Source organism: Galeopterus variegatus, unplaced genomic scaffold, assembly GCF_000696425.1.
Source record: "Galeopterus variegatus unplaced genomic scaffold, G_variegatus-3.0.2 Scaffold891, whole genome shotgun sequence".
Taxonomy (NCBI): domain Eukaryota; kingdom Metazoa; phylum Chordata; class Mammalia; order Dermoptera; family Cynocephalidae; genus Galeopterus; species Galeopterus variegatus.
This window is the reverse complement of record NW_007727002.1, coordinates 314,168-338,028: the sequence shown is the minus strand read 5'-3', so window position 1 is coordinate 338,028 and position 23,861 is coordinate 314,168. Positions and strand designations below refer to the sequence as shown.

At 50.4% G+C, this 23,861-nt stretch overlaps 2 protein-coding genes across 2 annotated transcripts in view; both read right to left on the bottom strand.

Moving 5' to 3' along the window:
* Nucleotides 1-20: 20 nt before the first annotated feature.
* On the bottom strand, nt 21-9,427 carry ANKRD2 (ankyrin repeat domain 2 (stretch responsive muscle)). The gene is given in 14 exon segments (XM_008573227.1): nt 21-325; nt 1,117-1,215; nt 1,412-1,510; nt 2,409-2,507; nt 2,830-2,928; nt 4,849-4,956; nt 5,036-5,194; nt 5,523-5,624; nt 7,662-7,666; nt 8,961-9,058; nt 9,114-9,156; nt 9,159-9,213; nt 9,215-9,289; nt 9,292-9,427. Coding segments are annotated over 14 exon segments (1,296 nt in total). The 5' UTR covers nt 9,397-9,427; the 3' UTR covers nt 21-175.
* A 1,314-nt stretch (nt 9,428-10,741) lies between these two features.
* UBTD1 (ubiquitin domain containing 1) overlaps nt 10,742-23,861 on the bottom strand; it is a 55,704-nt gene continuing 42,584 nt past the window's right edge. Inside the window, exons 2-3 of the mRNA XM_008573226.1 lie at nt 13,109-13,336; nt 10,742-11,821 (exon numbers count right to left, since the gene is read on the bottom strand). Coding sequence (XP_008571448.1) covers nt 11,436-11,821; nt 13,109-13,336 — 614 coding nt within the window. The 3' untranslated portion in view covers nt 10,742-11,435. The remainder of the gene's footprint in view (nt 11,822-13,108; nt 13,337-23,861) is intronic.

The following is a 23,861-nucleotide window of genomic DNA, read 5'->3' as shown; positions in this document are numbered from 1 at the left end:
ACAGATGGAAACAAACATCATAAATAGCAAAAACAACTTTTTTATTGCAGTAGTTTGTGGGTGCTTCTGGAGTGGACAGAGGAGTAGCTGAGTCCTTAGTTAGCTCTGGGAGCCATTATGACCCTCTGGCTGCACACAGGGCAGGGGTGGGGCCTGGCTAGGTCAGGGCAGGCATTTACTGAGCTGGCACAGGTTGAGGGGTCTCTCGCCCACTCTCAGAAGGTTCTTCTAGCCCGTTCTGCTCTGAACTTGGCCCAGGATGTTCCAGGGCATGCCGGGTGTCAACCTGCCACAGCTGTACCAGGTCTGTGGGCGTCTTTCCTTCCTGGGGGAACCAGGAGAACATCTTTCACTGTTCAGAACTCTCTACTGGACGGTGCCTTCCTCTACACCAGTGGTTCTTAACTGGGGGCAACTGGAAATGTGTGAAGACATTTTTGGCCATCACAACTGGTGGTGGGGTGGGTACTGCTAGTGGATAGAGTCCAGGGATGCTGCTTAAACATCCTACAGTGCACAGGACAGTCCCCCACAACAAAGAATTATCCAGCCCAAAATATCAATAATGCTGAGGTTGAAAAAACCCTCATCTACACCCTCTCCATATCTTCCTGCTTTTCCCATTATCCCCTGAGCCTTTCTTGAGCCAGAGGGACCCTCCCATAACTCTCTTTTGTGATTGCTCTGAGCAAAAGCAAAGAGCTTGGACTAGGGGACATGGATCCTAAGAAACCTCAGAATCACCAGGAACAAACATGGTGGGCTAGGAATGGTGACACCAACCAAGTGCTTAGGTTCCTTCCAGCTCTGTCCCTCCACAATTTTGGCCTCCTTAGGCCTGCACATTTAGACCCCCTTTGACCTATTTGGGGGCCTTCAGGAAGTCCTCTTCCTGCCCCTCCTGGCTGTTTCTCTGCACTTGTACTCTGGACATAGGCACATACAGAGAAAGTTGGGAAGGTGGGCAGTTGGAATGGTGTTCTGGAAGAGGACAACTTTCTGTACTGTGATGATGGGCCAGAGCCAATGATATGTGTCCCTAGGCTGGGGGCAAGATAGACCTCCACTGCTCAAGTGCTCACACTGATTACTGAATCAGGGAAGGAATGTACTTACCAGGTTTTTGGCCAACATGTCGGCCCCATGCAGGAGCAGCAGTTTGATAATTTTGTAGCGGTTGAGTCTCACAGCATCATGCAGGGCACTGTCCCCTTCCTAGGGCCAGTGTGGCACTCAGCATGGCCCTTACAGGCAGCAGGCAGGGGGGCAGGATGATGGGAGGTGGGCCTGAGGCCCTGCTTAGGAGCCACAGTCCTGAGGGCCCCAGAGGGAAGTTGCGCTCGCCTGCAGGAGCATACAGGCTGCCCATAAAGCCATTGTGGGGCTGAGCAGGGGGGAGGCTGGCACTCACTCTGTCTCTGGCATTGATGTCCATGCCCAGGGTTAGAAAGTGTTCCACGATCTCCACCTGCCCTGTCCGGACCGCTACATGCAGGGGGGTGCTCAGCAGCTGGGTAGGGAGTAAACAGGAACTGTTGGCTGAGGGGGCCTGGACCATGGTCCCCTGAGATAGGAGGCTGTCTTAACTCCAGCTTAATCCCTCTTCCAAATCCTAGTGCCAAGGCCTAAGCCCTGGAGGGACAGGGAATGGTGTACTTTCCCACCATTCTATCCAAAGGTCTAACTCTAAAGTCTTAAATGCCACCTCTTCCAGGAAGCCTACAATGATTCCCCTCTCACCCAGTTCTGAACAACTGTTCACTCCTACATCCTTCTTTTAATAATTATAACAGATGTCATTTATTGAGAAATGACTATGTGATGGGCATGGCAAAAGCTCACAAAACATTAGCCCTATGTTGAAAAAATAATTCATTTACATACATTTTCCCACCTAATCTACATAAGAACTCTGACAGGCATATTACAGATGAGGAACAGAGGCTCAGAGGCTAAATCACTTGTTCAAGGTTACACATGAAGGAGTAAATGAATAGAAGGATGGTGGATGAATAAATGAATTAACAGATAAAAAAATGGATGAATGGATGGATAGATGGATGGAAGAATAGACAGAAGAATGATGAAGGACCACATGAATGAACAAATTCTACATCTTTTGAGTGGTCCCAAAGCCCCCAAGATAGTGTGTCTCTTGTCTACCCCTCTCCTCTGCTCTTCCTGAAGCCATCCCCAGATGGTGGTCTCTCAAGGACCTTCAATTAATGGGAGGAACCCACCCCTGGGCTGGGAGGTCCAGGAGGACACTGCTTTAGCTTCCCTGCTCAGCAACCACTCCAGAAACCAAAGCAGCTCACTACCTTCCTGCCTCCTGGGATTTCTTGCCCTCTGTGTCCCGCTCTCCTCCCCACCCCAATATCTGCTGCGTCTGAGCATTGTCACCTCACCTTATCCCTCACATTTGAGTCTGCTCCTCGGCTTTGCAGGAGTTTTACCACTTCCAAGTGGCCCCCACGGCAGGCCCAATGCATGGCTGTGCAGTCCAGCTAGAAAGGAAGGATGGGGCCTAATTGCAGAGCTGCAGGGAATAAAGTGCCCTGAGGGAAAGGACCCCAGTCAGGAAGGCAGGGGGATATCCAGGGGAAAGGTACAGGGAATGGGTAGAGGCACTCCTGTGCCTCAGCAACAGATCAAGTGGAGCAGAAGAACACTTAGGGCCCAACTAGTCCAAGCCAGATTTACACAATCCACAAGAGGTGGGACCTAGCCCCTGAGCAGCCCGATTATGTCCCAGGTTGGTGGGGAGAGAGGTCTGTTGGTACTGAACCCACCTCTTGCCTTCCACCTAATACCTGCCCTCTTGCTCACCCGATCCTGAAAGTCCACAGTAGCCCCACTCTCCAGAAGCTTCTCCAGGATCTCCAAGTGGCCCTCCAGGGAGGCTCGGTGCAGTGCTGTCCGGTGGAACTGTCCCCAGAGAGGCTGTTAGGGCCTGGTCTCTGGCTCCAGGCCTGAGCCCATCTCTATTCTGACCCCTGTGTGGGCTCCCCATCTCTTCTGTGTTCTGCCAGCTGCTTTATGTTGTATACAGATCAGCCTTGGAGCCTTCTGCCCTGGGGACTGACCTTCTCACTGCCCCCAAGCACATCAAGTCAGGGTGCTCCCTTTGCACAGGCTGTTCCCTCTTCTGGGCCTGCCTGTTTTGCCCTCACTCCCTGTAAGTGCTTGATGAAAATCTGCTACTCCTTCAAGATGCTGCTCAAGTGCCATCATTTCCTTGAAACCTCTAGGCCAGAGCTGCCCTAGGGGCCCAGCCAACCCTTGACTGTGAGAGAGCATTAGATGGCAGGCTGAGTCTTGCTGGACTCTATTTCCCCTGAGTGCCTAGTCCAGGGCCAGGATGAGAAGGCCACACTGATTACTGATCCCAGGAAATAATGAACTTTCTCCCTTCTCAGTGCAGTCTGCTTAATGATTTGGACTCATGAAACACTTGGGCTACAGTGTGTATCTTCCCATATTCTAATGATCTGGTTATGTGTAAATCTCCCCATGACTTTCAACTCTGTTTTTTTTCTTTTTTTGTACTCCCAACACCTAGCACAGGGCTTAAACAAATTGAAAGAATTTTTTTTTTTTTTTTTTTTAAAGATGACCGGGAAGGGGATCTTAACCCTTGACTTGGTGTTGTCAGCACCACCCTCTCCCAAGTGAGCTAACCGGCGTGAGCTAACCGGCCATCCCTATATGGGATCCGAACCCGTGGCCTTGGTGTTGTCAGCACCACCCTCTCCCAAGTGAGCTAACCGGCGTGAGCTAACCGGCCATCCCTATATGGGATCCGAACCCGTGGCCTTGGTGTTGTCAGCACCACACTCTCCCGAGTGAGCCACGGGTCAGTCCCCAAATTGAAAGAATTAAGACCCTGGAGTCTAAAGAACAGAAAGGACATGTGGTCAATGTCTACAATAATTCAGACCAAGGGTGGGTAATAATTAACTTGCTTACTCCCAGGACAGGAAAGCAAGAGAACACCCTAGAAGTGTGAAAGAGGCAGTTTCAGGGAAAACAAAAAGAAGTATGATGGGTGACAGAAAAAAATCTGAAAACAGAGGCGAAAGTTGCATGACACTGTGAATGTAATTAATGGCCTTGAACTGTACACTTAAAAATGGTAGAAATAGCATATTTTATGGTATATTTTACAACAATAAAATAATAAAAATAGTTTTTAAAAGGAAGCACAATATTATACCATGAGAAACAAAAATATCATACCCTAGCACGTGCTTTATAGCTTTTTCATTCATTCAATAAATACTTATTGAGGTGCTAATATTCCATCTGATCACTGTAGCACCTTATGAGGGAGTAGGCCATTTCACAGAGGAGGAAACTGAGACATGGAGAGGTGACCAGCCCAGCCACAGGTCTCACAGCTAGTGAGTGGTGGAGATGGGATTTGAGCCCAAATCTCCTGATCCTGGGCTCTTTTTATTTGATCCCATTCCTCTTTCTTCCCTAAATAAACATGTGACATTTGTTACTCTGGAGGTGATTCAAGATGGAAAAGGGTCTAAAAAGGATTTGGGTAAATTCCCGAGTGGGGAAGGGAGCACTCCCCGTCCCTTCCCAGCCCACCGACCCGTGCCTTTTCTCAGGTGCACCCACAAGCGGGCTGAACCAGGATCGGAGCGGGGTGGGGGTGGCAACTCTGTAAATTCCCGAGTGGGGAAGGGAGCACTCCCCGTCCCTTCCCAGCCCACCGACCCGTGCCTGTTCTCAGGTGCACCCACAAGCGGGCTGAACCAGGATCGGAGCGGGATGGGGGTGGCAACTCCGACAGGAGGCAGGTGCAGGTGTGGGGCGGGGGTGGGGGAGCATCACCTCATCGCAGGTGTCAGCGGAACCCCCGTCAGCCAGGAACTTCTCAATGACCTTCATTTTCCCCTCCACGGCGGCTTTCAGGAACGTCTCCTCCTCCACAGGGCCGGTCTGCAGGGTGCGAATCCAGTCACGCGGGCCCGTCCCCGCCACCCCCTGCCTACACAGGTGTCCTCCCCAGGATCCTTACGATCTCCTCGGGCTCCGGGGGCGGCTCCTGGGAGGCGGCCAGGGCTTCCCGCTTCTTCTGCTTGCGTTTTTTCCGCAGCTCGATGAGGTTCTGGATCCCGCCCACATCGATGATCTCGCGCCGCAGGTCCAGGGACGTCTTGCGCACGCGCTCCTGGCCCTGCGTGGGGACGGCCATCAACCCCCACACTGGGGCACAGAGTTTGTGAGACTTGGAGAACCCCTGAGCTAAAGAGGAGGTGGGGGTGGAGCGGGTAGGGAGACCTTCTCAAGAGAGAAGGAACTCATCAAGACAGAAGGAACCAAAGTCTCACTCTCCTTCCAGGACCAGATGGCTCAGATCGGGGGACTCTGGGGTAGAGATTCTGCACTGCTGACAAGCTGGGCGGGTGAGCTGTGGTCCTAGGGCCACATGAGGAGAGGAGGAGCGAGGCCTTAAATCCCTGGCCCATCCCCTGAGTGCAGACACTGGGTTCTCCCCTACTGACCTTGACCTTTTGTAAAGCCGGGCTCTGAGTCCCCTGATGCTTTTCGTCCTCTAGCACAAGCAGGTTCATGGGCAGCTTCTGGTGGTCGGCTCCTCCGAGTTTCTGGTGAGCCAAGGAGCGCGCCTTCTGTACCACCTGGGGAGGCAGGTAGCCTCTCCCCCAACCTCTCCGAGAACACCCCACAAGGTGGCCTCTGTGTGGCTTCAGGCCCTTCTGGCTGGTCTTTGAGGATACCAGACAAGAGGAGGCAGGGCTCCTGGAGAGGCCCCCAAAAGGGGGCACATTCCACAATTCCCCACCTCAGCATTAACCCCAACCCCAGCTCAAACACCTGCCCACTGACTGCTGTGGGTCCCCAGCAAAACAAAGATTAAAAGCCACTGGAGTCAGTTTTTCATGAAATTAATTATACTCACTTTTTTACACACCAAGTTTTTGTTTGTTTTTACTTTTTTTGGGGGGGGGCATTAAAAATACACTTTGAAATAATTGTAATAAGAGATGATATTTATTTTTTATTTTTTGGATGTCTGCTGATACAGGAATCTGAACCCTTGACCTTGGTGTTATTATAACATTGTGCTCTAACCAACTGAACGAACCTTAGGCCAGCCCTTATAGTTATTTTTTAAATGGCCTTACTTGGCAATATAAAAATTTGCAACTCTATGTCAGACACCAATTTTTTGTCTCAGATTTTACTGCTCTGTGAAATCTACAGCTTAGAAACGATTGCTCTCAGAGAAACGAAGGGATGGGAGCAATAGCTCCTCAGCTTTCAGCCTAAAGTAGACTCTAAGCACTAACATCATTCTCACTGTGATCATGGGTTAAATTCCCTCTCCTCTCCTCTCCTCTCCTCTCCTCTGCATTTGTAGCCATGACTTATCTGGACTACTTCTTCACTCTCTGTGAAGCGCTGGCACTCCCATCTCTGGAGTCCCCGCATGGAGCTTGTGTGGATGTGAGCCCAGGACATTTGCCCAGGTTGTGGGGTGTGGAGTCAAGACAGCAGGTGACAAAGAGCAGCCACCCTTACAGAGCACTCAGCTTCCTTTCTCAGTCCTCACTGAGCTCCAGCGTTAGCCTCTTTGAGGGTGATTTTGAGGGCTGATTTCCCAGGTCTTCATTTTGAAGGTCCTGTTGTCTACTGACTTCTCCCTTTCGTGTCAGGCTCACATGGTTTGGGGTCTCCTCAGTGCTGGTCTCACCTGGAACACTGCATCTTCTTCCAGGGACAAGAGATGACCTGGGGCTGCAGCTACTGCTGTTTGTGGGACTCCGGCTGGGCTCCTCATGGAGCATCCAGAGGGTGGGCTTGTGTCTTAATCATCTTGGTATCCCCAGCATCTATGACAGAGCCTAGCATGTAGTAGGTGCTCAGTGAACGTTTTGGTGAATGAATGAATGGATGGATGGATGAATGAATGATGGCAGGTGGGCTCGGCATCTCTGCCCACCCCTAAGATCTCAGTGATGACCTAACCCAGTAAGCTCCCCACAACAGAGCTCCAGCCCCTGGGCTGGCCTCCAGGGTCCTCCTTCCCCTCCCACACTGGGGAGGGGGTGCTGTCTAGACAGAGGCTTTCCTCTGAGAACCCTGCTAGGCTGGGGCCTGGTGGAAACAGCAGTAGGTATTCTAAGGCCTTACCCAAACTCTATATAGCCCCTCACTTCAGATTTGTCTTTGTGGGCTGGCACACAAGAGGCACTCAATAAATGTTTGTTGAATTGGATGTTAGCTCATGAAACAAAACAAGACTCCTGCCTTACTTCATAGATCGTTGTGCACATTAACTGAGAGAATGCCTGTAAAATGCTTGGCACAGTGCCTGGCATGGAGGAGACACTCAGTGAGAAGGTTGGCTCTGTGGGCACCCAGTGTCCCGACAGCTCTGTAGCTATATTTGTTGGGTGAATGAATTAATAGATGATAACTGCTGTGTGTTCCCTAGGTGAAGGTCTCTGTGTGTCATGGCACACTCCAGAAATGGTGCAGCAGCATGACTCACCTGCTGGCACTCGCCAGCCATGTGCACGTGCCCTTGCGGGAGTGAGAAGTGAGATTCTTGGAGATCCAAGGATGCCCCAGCCACGACTCAGCTAGCTCAGGCCAAGCTCTTCCTTGGCAAACCTCACCTCATCTCTTCTTCCCTTGGAATCCTGATCCTTCCCTCTTCCTCACCCCTCATTCAGTCAGACTTTCCTTTTTGAATGGCATCTCCATGTAAAGGATATATCTCCTCCCTCCAATCCTGTTAGGGCTAACCTTCCCCCTCCAAGTCTTCCGTAGGGCCATCAGAGCCCCCTTCCTAAAATAGGTCAGATGGCATCACTCCCTCACTCAGCAACATTTGGCAGCTCCCCACTTCCCACAGAATACGTGTCTTTTACATGGCCCTCTCTGGTGTGTCCTCTGCCTCCCTTTCCAGCCTTACCCCTCCTACCAGGCTCTCTCGTAATATCCATGCTTTCGCTCATGAAAACTTTAGCTCCTGTCATTGCCTTAGCCTGGAATACTCTCCCCTGTCCTGATGATCTCCACTAACCACTGTTGAAGGCCCAGCTCAAATAGCTCAAATATTTTTTCCACAGAGTGGTGCTTGACGGGCCACAGTCATGACAATTCACCCTCCCTTTGTGCTCCATCACTTCTGATCCACACCTCTGTTTAACCATTCTTCCCTCTGCCTTCTTAGTTGACTAAGCAACTGACCAATGTTGGCTAAAATGAATGCTGGGTTGATAAAAAGGCAGGGTCTGGGCCATATGGTCCTCCCATTGCTCAAAGAACCGGGCTCTTGGCAGAGCAGACACTAGGTCAAGTGTTACTTTAAATACAATGAAGTGTAGGACAAGCCAGCACCCCTCACCCCACATCCTCGTCCCACCCCACTTCCTCAACCAAGAGAAAATGCAATTGCCCAGAGCCCCATGCTTGCCCCAAAGGCCTTCCCAGGTGTGGCTGGCAGTCCCGGGAAAATCCAAACTTCCTTTCCTAGGATCCCTTCCTCACTCTGTTCCCCGTATTTATTCATCTCAGTGACCACATACTGGGCTTCCTCCCATCCCACGCTCCCACCCAGCAGCTGGGAGATCTCAGGGCTGCACATTCCTGACATTCCCAGGCAGCACCCCAGCTGTCTGCCCTGTACACAGACCTGTCTCCTGAAGCCCAGGTGGGTAGGCAGGGTCTGTGCAAGCCCAAATCAGCTCCCCTGCCCCACTGACTCTCAGTTTTGGGGGCTGAAGCCTCAGTCTCCTGCCATCAGCAACCCCCTCTGCCAGGAACACCCTGAATAAGGCCAGCTGGGCCCTTGATGACACCTGTCCCCATCCCCACCACATATGTGGCAGCCAGGCTCTCCCTTCCCTTGACAGCAGAGCTGGATCTCCTCAGAACCCCCTCGGGCCCCCAAGCCCCTGCCCCCACCTTGCTCTCTTCCTCTTGTGCCAGCCGCTGCTCGATGAGCTCCGTGGCCCTCTGCACCGCCTCAGAGTCCTCCGTGGTGCCATCCATAACTGCCTCAGCAGCCCTCTTCACCGCCTCAGAGTCCTCCATGGTGCCAGCCGTAACTGCCCTCGGCAGGCCACCGGGCCTCAGGGGCTTTATAGGCCAGAGCACCCACCCCATCCAGCTGGGCGCCTTTGCCATGAGCTCACCGGCCCAATTCTCCACCTGCCTCTCCCAACCTGTCACCTTCACCTCGGGCAGCCCCAGGCAGCAGGGGGAGCCAGGGACAGGGAGCAGGGACAGTTGCCCCCCCCCAACTCCTGGCCTCTTGGAACCAGAGGGCACAGAGCCCCAAGAGCAGGGCTGCAGGAAAGAGCCTGTCCAGCCTCTGTTCCACGTGCTTGGGCCCAGCTGGGCCATAGCCAGGGCAGCTATGAGGGACCAGCCGGCTGCATGCCCTGCTGGATGACAGCACCACCTGCTGGATGCCGGGAAACCCTGTCCAGCCAGCAACAAACAGCAAGGGTGCCTGAAACCAAACATAGGGACCCAAGACAGGCCTGCACCCCCAGGCTGTCCTGCGAAAAGGCCTTGCTGGCTGTGGGAAGGGGCAGACTGTTTCGTCCAGGCCAGAGTACCAGGGCAATGGTGGGAGTTAAGGGCAGCTGCTTCCCTATCTGATTGGTAGCTTGTGCAAGCCTCTGTCTCTCTGGGGTCCCACAGTGCCCCCCAGCAAAGCATCACTAAGTTGGACAGTGTGTCCATTAGTCATGGACAAACCTTATCTATCTGTCTCCTCCCTCAGCCCCTCAGGGTAAGTCCTCAGTGGGCCTCTGCAGGACTTCTTGCTTCAAGAGAGGGGTCTCAGGAAGCCAGAGTGCGGTGCCACGCCCAGGTGAGAGGAACATCAGCTACGCCTGATCATTCTTCCCTCCTGGGGTTTCCCTATCAGGCCCAGACAGCACCAGGCTACCCTGACCAAAGGCCAGCCATGCTCACTGAGGAAGAAACATACTCCCACCTGGAGAGAAAGCAGACCTTCACTTTTTCAGTTCCACACCTGGGACTTGCAGGATCGAGCCCTGGGTCATGACAACAAAGGTTTAACCTGCTGATAAACCGCAGATGCCCCAGCTCCATGTTTCTGTGACACTCACATGGCCTGCCCTTAGCTAAACAACCTTATCTAAGATCCCTCTCTCTGCAAATATGCACACATTCCCCTAAAGAAGCATGAGGAACCGGTTCCTTTTTCTCTCTGGCTCCCTTGCTGGCAAGCTGACACAAACCTCTGACAAATGCTCATCATCTAAATTTGTCAGAGATTTTGCTTTAACATCACCACGGGCACCGCGTCTCCAGGATTTCCACACACTTCAGTTGTGAGGGCCCGGCCTGTGGGGCTGGAGCCAAAAGGTGGCCCCTCCTGCTGCGGGAGCAGACCAGCAGCAACTAATGCCACCTTCCTGAGGTGCTGCCTTCGCTTTCAAAGCACTTTCACATGTTTCCCCATTTAATCCTCCCAGCAACTGATGGAGGAAGCAGGGCAGGCAGCTCCATCACCACTTTAAAAAAAAGCAAACCGGGTTCAGAGGTTAAGTGGCTTTTCCCGAGGACCCATGAGAACATATCAGGGCCCAGAAGACTGGCAGTGCAAGGCTTGCTCTGCTGTCTGCTCTGCTGTGCCCAGAGCAGCTGGGAAGGCCATGCACCTACCTGCTCCCACACCAGAACTAGCTCCGGGAGTCAAATGCCAGGCAAGAGAGAAGGAGCAAAAGGCTTTATTGATAAATAGGCAGATATGTCTGTACACAGGGACCTGCTGTGGGGGCCATGACCAGGCTGTAAACCCCCCACCACTTGGGTTACACAGCCAGAAGATGGCTCTGTGCAGACCCCTGCCACAATGCCCAGCTGTCGGCCACATGTCTCTCATCTCTGCCAATTGTGCTGGAGGCAGGGAGAGGCAGAGGCCTGCCTCAGGCTTCCTGAGCCCTGGGGCTCACTGGTATCTCCCTCCCCTCCAGGGGACTGGCACTGTGCCCAGGGCAGAGCCAGGGGGTGGGGCAAAGGAGGGGACAGCAGCTGCTTCAGACCCTGAGCAGAAAACCGGAGTGAGCACAGCTGGCAGCACCAGATGACAGATCTGGGCTCCAGAGACCTCTGGGCTGGCCTTCATGGCTTGAACCTGCTGTGGGAGAGAGGCCTTTTCTCTGACATGGTTGGCAAGGCCTGTGTGTGGCAGCACTGCTTCCTGGGTGCTGGGCACTGGAGGCCCACAGTGCCCCAGGAGGCAGGGTACTTCATGGCCCACCCAGCAGCCATACACCAGGGAAGTGCCCCTGATGAAAGAAACAGCACTCAAAGGCAGCAGCTGGGTGGGGGCCTAGCACTCCAGGGGGCCTCTCTGCCCTGCAGAGGCCCTCCATGGACTCTCTTCCCAGGCATCCGTGGGCCCGTCAGTCCTGGGGTGGTGGGGGCTGGTTGATGATGACCTGGATGACAAAATCTTTCTGGATCTTGGTTTCCTGGAGCCGTGTGCGGTCTGTGAGCAGCTTCCCAGAGAAGAACCATCGCTGCCAGGACGGCTCAATGCCCTCCTGGGCATGCAGCTGCCGCTTGAGCTGGCCCACTGTGTCGGGCAGGCTGGCGCTGAGCCTCACGTCCTTGCCTGTGGAGAGGCGCACCTTCAGTGGAAACTCACGGCGCACGCTAGGGGTGGGCTCGGGGGGCTCCAGGCTCTCCTCCTCCATGTGCTCCAGCAGCAGGTTCACAGGCGGCGACAGGCAGTAGATGGGTAGCTGGTAGCGGTTGCCCAGCTCATCATAGCATTCGCAGAGGGTGCCTGGGGGAGAGCAAGGCCGTCAGAGTTGGCCTGGGGACCTGCTGTCATGGACTGAATATCTATGTCCCCAAACACTCATATATTGAAACCTGAATCCCTAGTGTGACTGTATTTGGAGAAGGGGCCTATTTGGAAGTAATTAAAGATAAATAAGGTCATAAGGGTGGGGTTATTATCTGATAGGATTGCAGTCCTTATAAGAAGGGACACCAGAGAGCACGTGTGTGTGCACGTGTGCATTCTCTCTCTCTCTCTCTCTCCTCTCTCTCGTCCCGTCATGTCAGGGAGAACACAGCAAGGCAGCAGCCAGCACCGTGACCTTGGACTTCCCAGCCTCCAGAAGTGTGAGAATCAAATCTCTGTTGTTTAAGGCACCCAGTCTGTGGTATTGTTATGGCAGCTCAGACAGACTAACACACCTACCATGGCCACACTGCAGCCAGGTCTCCCCGGGCCGGCATCCTGGCTCACTCAGCACTGGCACATTATGTGACTTTTCATTTCTTCATTCAGTAACTCTTTCCCGAGCACATGTGCCGGGTGCTGGGGTCACAGGATGAACGAAACAGCACAGGCCCTGCTCTTCATAGGCCTCCATTTCCTTAATGGTATAATGTAGTGCACACAGAAATGTATTTACTGTGTCCTGAACACCTACTAAGTGCTGGGACTAGACTAACCGATGTTAGGTGTAACTTGTTGAATCCTAACAATCATCTCCCCTTTACAGAGGGAAGGCCCTCAGGCTCTAAATTCAAGAAGCGCCTTGCTCAAGGTCACACAGCTAGGAAAGGGAAACATTTGAGTTAAAACCGAGGTCTGAGACTCCAGAATTCCTGTTACCCTCTGCTTTACATGGCCCCATAAGGCTGCTATGAACTTTAGTGAGATAATGAGTGGAAGGTACTAGTTCAGTGCCCAGCACATGATAACCCACAGAAGGTCAGAACCTCAGACGTTCTGGGACCACCCTGAGCAAGCCCCTTGAGCAAGTCTTAGCTTGCATTCATCACACTGCACTGCAGATTTGTTGGTGTCTTCCGTTCCCTCATTAGGCAAGCACGGACTGCATCTCCTTCTTTGCGACCTCACGGCCCGGTCCTTGCTCAGTAAGCGTTACTTGAATGAACAAGTGAATAGCTCCACCCACCCCCACCCATCCACCCCCACCCCCAGCTTGGGTGGAAACTCTTGACACATAGCTGGCCACCAGCTTTCCTCCACCCCCGCAATGTACTAGCAACCCCCCAGCTCCAGCGGGGATGAGGGCCTGCCCTGCCCACGCACCGTGAGGCAGGGTGATGCTGGCTCCATCCAGGATGGCCTGAGCCAGCTCGTGGTCGTTAGCCTCAGCAGCGTAGGCGGCAGCCTTGAGGGCATCCCAGATCTCCTTGCGGCCCTCAAAAGCTGGTGCGGTGTCCCAGAACTCATCCCGTTTGCTCCGCAGCTGCCCATCGGTCATGGGGTAGTCACTCTTCCACTTGAGCCGCTCCTTCTTCAGGGGCTCATTGCGTCCTGTGCAGGGAAGAGGGAGAGGCTCAGTGTCCTAAAGCCATTCGAGCTGCATGCTGCCCCTCCCCTGCCCCTCACCACCCTGGGTCAGGCCCTGGCCTGTGCTGCACCCTGCCACCAGCTCCTGAGTATTTAGGTCTCTGGGGCCCTTTCTCAATAGAACGGAGGAGTCTGGAAACTCCACATACCCAACCTAGGGGCAAAAAATAACTATCAGCAGAGCATCCACTGCCTTTGTTTTTGTTGTTTTAACTCTACTCTTTGATTATAAAGTAGTACATATTCAGTATAAAAAAAATCTGGAAAGAATGTAGATGTGTGAAAATGATAACTGCCACGACTTTATGGAGCCGACTTGTGCCAGATCACAGGCTAGGCACTTGAGGCTCGTTATCCATTTGAGCCTCAAAACAACCCAACAGATGGGGAAACTAAGACCCAAAGAGTTTGTCATTTGTCTGAGACCACACAGGCACCAACTTAACACAAGACTCTGACTCCCAAGCTCACCCTCTATTAGCTGTCTGTACCATGCTGCCATTGGGGAAAAAATTACTCAGAATTCCACTATTCAGAAGTAACCACTGTTAACTCCTAACCATGTTTCATTCCAGCTTCCTTTCTGCCATTTTTCTCAATATAGTTGAGTTCATATTATTTCTATTTTTTTTATTTTTGGCAGTTGGCCAGTTCAGGGATCCGAACCCTTGACCTTGGTGTTACAATACCACATTCTAATCAACTGAGCTAACTGGCCAGCCTGAGTTCACATTATTAATTTCTTTATATCCCTTGATCCAGAAAGGACTTAAGATCTTTTCATGCTAATATACAACTTTCTGTTTATTTCACATTTATATTACCATCAATTTCCCATATGATTAAAAATTATAAACAATGTTAATGTCTTGTCACTAATGTTCTACCATATATAGTAACAAAAAATATTTAAACAAATCTGTCAAATGTCATTTTATTTTTTGTTACGCAGCTCCAAGTGACCTCTAATACAACTCCAGACCACAGTCAAGACTGAGGGCAGAGGTGTTTCTTAAAGACTGGTGCAGGGCCGGCCCGGTGGCGCACTAGATAGTGCGCCGCTTGGGAAGCGCAGCGGCGCTCCCGCCCGAGGGTTCGGATCCCACATACAGACCGGTTCCCGCTCACTGGCTGAGCGAGGCGCGGGAGCGACACCAAGGGTTGCAATCCCATTGCCGGTCCCCGGTGCGGTACAGGGGCAACACTGAGGGTTGCGATCCGTTGCCGGACACGGAAAAAGACAAAAGACAAAAAAAAAAAAAAAAAGACTGGTGCAGACTCAGTCATCTCAAAGCTGAAGGCAGAGTGATTGACAGGAGGGAGGTCTAAAACACTCTGCTTCCACTGTAACTCAGATCCTACAAGTGAGAGGCAGAACTAAAGCTGGGGCTGGCACCAGGCAGCTCAGGGGAAGAGAATGGCATTCCCCGACCACTAACTGTGTGAAAGAATCCCATGTAAGCACTTTATTTATATACATTATCCCATTTCATCCTTGCAATAGCCTTAGGTGGTAGGTATTATTATCGGTATTTCACAGATGGCAGGACAGATTAAATGACTTGCCTGAGGTCACACAGTAAGTGACAGAGTGAGGGCTCCACCTCAGATCTGGCTGAATCCTGTGGTTTTGCTGTCTGAATTCACAGCTACCTGCGTGGGCAGAAATCCTAAAGCTGAACGTTTAATTTAAAGTGTTCCTGGGTTGGCAGAAGGAAATGCAAATTGTCTTCGGAGGAAAACAACTTCAAACTAAGCCTCAAAGAATTCTCAAGATAAAGTTCCAAGGAAAATAAATAATAAGGTCATAATTAAAAAACACAAGATGCAAGGAAATAAGGCAATATGAGCCCAGCAAAATCAGCAGACAGAAGAATCAGACATCCAGAGACTTTGGAATGGGATTTATCAGACACAGATTATGAAACACTGAGTTTAAGAAATAAGAAAGCCTTAAAAATATAAATAAGGAATAAGAGATTATAAAGAATGACCAAGCAGATTTTAAAAGAATCATATAGGACTTTTAGAAATGAAAAATATAATAATTGAAATTCAGGTGGTCTAACATTTTTAATCAGAATTTCTAGAAAGATACAATAGGAAGAATGGGGATGAAGCTATATTCAAAGAAATCATAAAGATGTCCATTCTCCCCTAATCTATAAATTTAATGTAATTCCAATAAAATTCCTAAGTGGAAGTTTTTTCCTCCAAGGAACCTGGCAAGCTGATTATAAAATTTATGTAAAAGAACAAAGATACTCCTAAAGAGAAACAAGGTGGGAGAACTTCACTGCCATTATTAATACTAATTATCAAGCTATTGTCAGCACAGTACTGGAACAGGGACAGACAAATGAGCCAACAGAATAGACAGTCCAGAAATAGACCCAGGCATATACAGAAACTTGCTTAAAGCAAGAAAGAGCATTGCTGATGGGGGGGTGAAGGGGTGGGAGTGGTGTTGGGACTACAGGTTCTCTATATAGAAAAACGTGAAACAGAATCCCTACCTCACACCCAGCCATGAAAAAAAAAAAAAAAACCCCACATCAATCAAAGGCTTGAATATCAAAGGCAGAAAGGAAGCACTGAAGAAATAGAAAATTAAAATTTTGTCCATGTGACTTTTTGTGAAGTTTGGCCTGGAGGTGTTTTTGCCTTGACCAGGGAAATAGCTCTGCTTCATGATTTCTGGACTCCTTTTCTCTTTGATTCCTTAGCACTGATGGATCCCTGATAAGAGCTTTGATCCATCAGGAGTCACAGTCATGCACTGACACCCTCAGGGGCCCCTCCAGTGTGGGACTTCTGCCCCTCCACTCTATGACTTTTTTAACTTCAGTGGCTTTTTAACTTCTTGAGCTGATTTCTATAGTTTTCCTGCCACCTTCCCCTTTGCCAGATGTCACTTCTTAGTCTATCTGCTGCTCCTAGCATGGGTAGAGCTCAGGTCCAGCTAAGGGACCACCCTTAGCTGAAGGTTAAAAAAGGACACAACCATGTTGTCAGCATTGGCTAAGACAGAGGCTTCTTATAGAAGAAAGAGAGTAGGCTTCAGGGCATTTAAAAATGTTCACCTGTTGGCTCTGTTCCCAACAACTGAGGTTGCTGAGCTGTGACCCCAAGGACACCTGAGCTGTAACTACGTACATGCATCTCACTCTCTCGAGGACTAAAGGACTGCTCTTAAAATAAACACAGCCCCATGGTGGGCCCTTTCAAAGTCATCACCTCAGGAGGCCATGCACCCTCTCAAGTTCCTCTTGACACAGCCGTCAGGGTTACCTCCACCTCCACACAGACAGCAGCTAGCTTTCCTGTTATTTACACACTTCTCGCCACTGTGAGTGAGCATCTCCAAGTATTAACAGCATCTGCAGAGACTGAGGACATGATGGTTTAAAAAATCCTCACCCTCCATGCAGGGCCTTTTTGGCTGAAAATATTAGAATGTAATGGTGGTGGGCAGGGGGCAGGCAGAGCTAATGTAAAGCAAAGAACAGCAGCAGGAGCCTATTTCCTTCCTGGCTGTCATTGCACTTCTGAGCCAGCAGAGGGCAGCCACAGCACCTAGGGGCCGGTGTCGACTTGCTGCATCAGTGGGTCAAACGCAGCAGAAATATCCAAGGAAGTTCTCCAGGTCCAAAGCGGGGCATGTATGAGACATGCCCAAACATGTGGAACCCTGCACACAGGTGTTTACAATCTTAGACATAGATAAATACAAAAACAGAAAAGGAAGCTTTTCGTCTAAGCATATAAGCAAATTGATGGTGAACATTTTAATTTCACTTACTTTAAAAAAAGATATTTTATAGTTTAGGTACAAACTTCCTGGAAGACATTTTGTATGGTACTGAAAAATTTACACACGTTTGGCTCAACTATTTGTTTTCTAAGAATTTATTCTAAGAAAATACAAGCATGCAGCAGAGACTTATCTACAAAGCTGTTTAACTCAGCACCGTTTTAACAGGGTAAAGCTAGAAACAATGTAAATGCACACCACCAGAAGAAAGGCTAAATAAAATCCATACAAAGCATTGGTGGGAGCCATTCTGTGACAGCATGGAAAAATGCTGAGTAACACGGGAAAATGTCCACAGTACAGTGAAAAAAAGTCCAGAACAGCAAGTGCTCTGTGCTGCAGCTTCTAAAAAGTAGTATGTTAATCACATGTACTAAAAAGACTGGAAAGCCCAAAACGTTAATAGTGGTTATATGTGATTGGCAATTATCAATTATTTCTTTGTGGGGGGGTAGGGGGGCAGTTTATATCTTCCAAGTTTTCTACAATAAGAATTTATTACTTTAGTAATAAGAATAATAAATACAATGAAAGTTGTTAATAGGGAAAGAGGAGACATGGAGTTCTGTGGAGCAGGCATGAAAAGGAGGAAGAGTTTGGGGAGCCAAGTGAGGGAATTTGAGGGTGGTGGTAACCTGGGAAGGCCAAAGCCCTCGGCCTCTAGGGTTTCAGTTGCAGACAGTTCTTGGTGGCTTCGTCCAGGGCCAGGGGCAGGCTCTACTGGTTTCAGCAGCAGGAGCATCTAAGTGGCTTCTACTTAGGTCTCCACCTGTCCTAGATAAGCTTCAGGTCAAAGACAGTAACAAATGGTCCCTGTCCTTAATGAAATTGATTAAAGGGACATTTAAAAAACAATAAAAGATCATCTGTAATTAAGGTATATAACCTGCATGGAGAGGCAATAGGGCAGAATACCCAAAGAAATCATAGGTTTCTGTGCAGAGAACATATGTGCCTAAGCACACAGGCAAAAGCGGGGATCTCAAAGAGTTGTCCAGAACACCTCCTGTATTAGGATCTCCTGGGGTGCTGGTTAAGAAGGCAGATTCACAGGGTCCACCTCAGACCCACTATCAGACTCACAGGGGCTGGGCTGGGATTCTGATTTAAGAACCTATTTACAAGTTTATTTCTTTCATGTGATAGGAGACAGGTCAGGAATACTGGAGTCAAGATTTAGATTTTAAAATTCAAAAGTTTGTTATGCAGGGTATTTTCATTTGTTGTGTAGAAGACGAGATCTAGATACAAGACAGAAACAACACATTCCAGCATTTTAAAAAGGCATCTTTGTTCTCAAAAGAAATCAGAATATGGACACTATATTCACAGTGATGATCTATTTTCTCTAAAAGCTTACTCTAGGGCCGGCCCGTGGCTCACTCGGGAGAGTGCAGTGCTGATAACACCAAGGCCCCGGGTTCGGATCCCATATAGGGATGGCCGGTTCACTCACTGGCTGAGCGTGGTGCTGACAACACCAAGTCAAGGGTTAAGATCCCCTTACCGGTCATCTTTAAAAAAAAAAAATAATAAATAAATAAAATAAAAGCTTACTCTATTTCCCTGTATATTGTTGTAAATATTCAAAGGTAAATTAAAATAGTGTTTTTGCCATAAAAAAATTAAAAAGAAACTATTTGTAATTGCAGCAAGCAGAAATGAAAATGGCACATTCAACCACACCTTAACATAAATAAGTTCAAAACGCGGTCTCCAAAGTTGCTGCTGAAGGCCGATTAGAGAGGGAAGACAGCAAGAGGGCACCACGTCTGGGCTGGAGGAGGATAATGATGGTGGACACTGTGGTTTGGCCTTGATAATGAATGGTGTCTGGCGATACCACCCCCAAGGGAGGGCACTGAAAGAAGAGTGGGAGAGAACACGAACACTGAAGGTCCTTTCCAATTTGCCTAGAGCTGGTGTGCGTCTATGAGTGTGTGAGTGTGGGCTTGAATGTGTGCGTGTGTGCACGTGCGTGTGTGTGTGACCCTGGCTCCTTCCCTCTGAATACCTCAGGGCCTGCATCGTGCCTGGCCCATGCAGGCTCTCAACAGGTATCTGCTGGGTTGAGCATGGAATTGACAAATACACAGTGAATGAGGTGGGGAGGGGTGGAGGAATTATAACTGACAGCAGCAGAGGGCAGGCAGAGAGAAGCAGGCAGAGGTCTTCAGGGTGAGAATCAGGCAGTCCCTTCACTTAGTGATCTCAGACCCCAAGAGATCCTTATTGTGCCTTTGGGGACTGGCATAACTGAGCCACTGGGATGTGACACCAACTCTGAGAACAGCCAAAGGGAGCAGAGATTTCCCAAGACAGTCAGTCCACCCAAGCCAGGAGACGGCCCTATTTATACCTGCGGCAACCCCAAGCTATTTCCACACTTGGTTACCAAGCTCCATCCCCAGGCCCTTGCTCTAGGGATGGGACCAACAGTGTCCTCCCAAGAAGTATTGATTATGTGACAACTCTGGGCTTGCTCTGGTTGGTATAAGGGATAACGCTCCAGACAGGAGAGGAATAGAAATAGGCAGGAATGGAAGCCTCCCTGCCCCATCAGCCTGAACTGTAGGGGCCCTTTGGCCAGGATGCAGACTCAAATCTCTCTCCTTCCGCCTCCCACCCTAGTAGTCACAGCTGGAATGCAGGTGGGCTCGAGTGTCCCAGCTGGCAGAGGGGATAAGAGGTCAGGAAGAACAGCAGGAGGGCCGGCCCGTGGCTCACTCGGGAGAGTGTGGTGCTGATAACAGCAATGCCACGGGCTCGGGTCGCACATAGGGATGGCCGGTTAGCTCACTGGGTGAGCGTGGTGCTGACAACACCAAGTCAAGGGTTAAGATCCCCTTACCACAGTCATCTTTAAAAAAAAAAAAAAGAACAGCAGGCCTCAGAAGAAGGATCAGCCCAGCTGGGGAGGGTACAGCCAGGAGAAGCGGAGCCCAGGTAATCCCTTCAGGAAGCATGGTATTTATAGTCAGACTTAGCCCAGGATGACCCTCACAGCCTGGGTAACCTTTGAAGGGAAAGTGCTGGCCAAGCTCTGCCCAGCTGGGGCCTCCTACACCCTGAGATTCTGCGGCCTCTTCATGGCCTGTGGGCCTTTCCTTCCCATTCATTCCCTTGGGCCCCAGCTTCAGGTTCAGGGAGGGAAAGGGGTGGAGCCGGTTGCTAAGTGACAGGCCAGGCTTCCTAAACTGCATCCCCTCCTGGGGCTTGTTGGGTCCCAGATGGTCCTGGGCAGGGCTGAAGAAGCAAGGCAGAGTGGCTCACCTTCCTCTGGGAGCCATGTTCTTGCCTCTAGGATGGCGCCCAGCCCAGAGCAACTGCAGTTCTCTGCAATGATCTTGTTTGTGTGCCTGCGGCTGGGTCCACCTCCAGGTCATCTTCCTGATCCCAGGGACAGACCCAGTGTCTGGCATGCCACAGGTCTCAATAACTGAGTGAATGAAGTGAACAGGCAGTTCAGGAAAAGCAGGAGGAGCTGGAGAGGGGAGAGGCACATCAGACATGGGGAGCAGTGGGAGGATGGAGCTGCCTGGAAGAAAGTCCTGCAAATGGGGCACAGAGGACCATAATCTGCCTGTGAACAAACCTCACTGAACGGGAAGGAAGGGAGGGAGGAAGAAAGCAGGTGGGCAGAGGTGGGTGTCCAGAAGGGACAAAACCAGTCACTGAAGCGAACAGTGAGGAAAACTGCTGGAGGACCAGGGGCTGGATGCCACAGCCAAGCCCAGTGAGCGCCCAGGACCTCCGCGGCAATGGGAGAGATGGAAATGCAGCCAAGAGAAGCAGATCTAGCAGAGGCCTCCGTGCCCGGGCAGCAGTGGCTATGGACAAGGGGCACACGTGAGTGCAGAGAGAGAGCACACTTTCACTGTACTGCACACAGCGCACACATTCACCAAGTGGCCGCCTGGGCGTGCTCAGGGAGAGCAGGCCTTTATACACTCTCTGGTATGTGCCTCCGGCCCAGCGCCCCCCGCCAGATCAGGCCAGGCAAGGGAAAGGGTGGCATCCAAGGGTCAGGCACTGACCAGCTATCTCCCCACCCATTTCCTGGGGGGAAATGGCCTATGTGATCTACAAACAGAACCCCCCAATCCTCAGGGTCTGACTCTAGGGTGTTAATCTGCCACACAACAAGCAACCCCTTTTCTTTTTTTTTTTTAAAAGATGACCGGTAAGGGGATCTTAACCGGGATCCGAACCCGTGGCCTTGCTGTTATCAGCACCACACTCTCCCAAGTGAGCCCCAGCCCGGCCCTAGGGGCAACTCAGCTTCTGCGCACTTCTGGAGATGAAGCCTATTCCACTGTTGGATGAATCTAATGGTTAGAACATTAATAGTAACTGTATTACCCTTCACTGAGCTACTTGGCAGGCCTAGAACAGAGACACATAGAAGCTGAAGGTCCAGGTTTTGGAGTCAGACAGACCTGGTTTGACTATCAGCTGCTGTACCGTACAACCCGCGGCCTTGGTGTTATCAGCACCGCACTCTCCCGAGTGAGCCACGGGCCGGCCCAAAGCAGCCCCTTTTCTGAGGCTGGTTTGGAAAGAATACTGTACTTCACAAGTGGAGTTAAACATTAGGTGTTTGGGAAGTTAACGGTACTTCTTAAGTTCATATGATTCCTTTTTAAAATACAGCCCATTCCTCTCTTGTAGTGACTATATTCTCGTCTTCACCATGTAGTGACATGTTTGTATCCAAGTGCAACTGGAGTCCTGGCCTGAACATGAACGTTTCCAGTGTTAGCAGCGCTAGAGCAAAACTTGATTACACGTGTGTGCTGGCAACCTAGATTACAGATAATTATTAGTAAAAACACACTGTGGCCTCTCTCTGCAATCTGGCAACTCACACGTTGGCTTGGGAGATGGGCAGTTGGGGTTCTCTCTGGCTACTAACCACCTTCGTGAATGTGGGTGGATCACCTCACCATCCTAAGCCTCAGTGTTCCCATCTGTTAAAGGGGGACATAACTCCTACCTGCAGGGATTGCTGTAAGGATTAAATGAGACCACTCTGCCCAGTGCTTTTGTCACTGGTAATCAAGCCAAGTCAATAATGCTTATTATCATTAAGCAATTAAGGCCTACCATCTTTTTATCCCCATGAAGTTGCTGTGATTTTGAAAAATTTGAATGCTCCTGCTGTATGAACTCTTGGTCTTTACCTCGCAGTGCAGGAGACTGCAGGGGTTAAATGAGATGAAGTTTGACAGGGACAAAGAGTGGGCTTGATGGATGCCCGCTTCCCCATGCCAGCTGCACAGCACAGGGTCAGCCCTTTTCCTGGGGAAGAAGAGGGAGGATGGCAGCTAATAAATAAAACAAGAAGTCCCCAGAGGTTGCCAGAAAGGTCTCCTGTATCTGGCTGGCTCCCCTTGCTACCTTAGGACTCCAGGGAGGACAGCAGGTCATCTCTGTCACTGTACTTCCAAAAGCCAGATGCAGTAGCCCAGACCCCTCCCTGCTGTCGAGCAGGACCTGATGGCAGGCAGGTGCTCAGAGCCTGGGCAGCACAGCCTGATTTCTGATGCCTGGGACTCATCCCATTGGGTCTCAAGTGCCACAGCACCTCACAAACATGCACCACTCCATCAGGGCATGTTCCCCCAAGTACAGAAGAATCCTGAAGGTGGAGTGACTGTAAATCATTTGGCTTAGCTCTTCATTTACAGATGATGAAACTGAGACTGAGAAATGACTTGACTTGCCCCAGACCCTACAGCTCTTTCCCGAGCATGCGTGTATAGTGGGGATAGGAGGTAAATTCTTTCTACCAAACCACTCCACGGCCAGTGAAAGCTGAATTATAACTAGAATATGAAAATGTCAGGAGCTGAACACACACAGTTGATGAACACCAATGGGAAAAGCAGCAAGTAAAACATGCAGCAGGAACAAGAGTGGAGCAGTTACAAGTCTGGCCTGATCTTCTAGTTCCCACTGGGGACGAATGGAATCTAAGAGCTGGGCCCTCCCATGACAGCTGAGACAGTGGTGCCCACACTTGACTGTGTGTCCAGGTCTCCTGTGGGCTTGACAGAAACCCAGACCCAGGCACCAGCCCAAGACTCTAATTCAGCCAGGCTGGTTTCGGGCTCAGTGATGGAGACCAACCTCCTGCCCCATATAACACCCCTGCTGGGGGCAACTTAGCTTCTTTTTTTTTTTTCTAAAAGATGACTGGTAAGGGGATCTTAACCCTTGACTTGGTGTTGTCAGAACCAGGCTCTCCCAAGTGAGCTAACTGGCCATCCCTATATAGGGATCCGAACCCGTGGCCTTGCTGTTATCAGCACCACACTCTCCCAAGTGAGCCCCAGCCCGGCCCTAGGGGCAACTCAGCTTCTGCGCACTTCTGGAGATGAAGCCTATTCCACTGTTGGATGAATCTAATGGTTAGAACATTAATAGTAACTGTATTACCCTTCACTGAGCTACTTGGCAGGCCTAGAACAGAGACACATAGAAGCTGAAGGTCCAGGTTTTGGAGTCAGACAGACCTGGTTTGACTATCAGCTCCACAATGAATCAGCTAAGTGACCTTGGGCAAATGCCTTCAGTTTTCTAGCCTCTTCTGGGAGGTAGGGAGTGGTCATTGTTCTATCTCTTAGGGAGGCTGGGAGGATTGAAGAAAAAAAAATATATATATATATATAT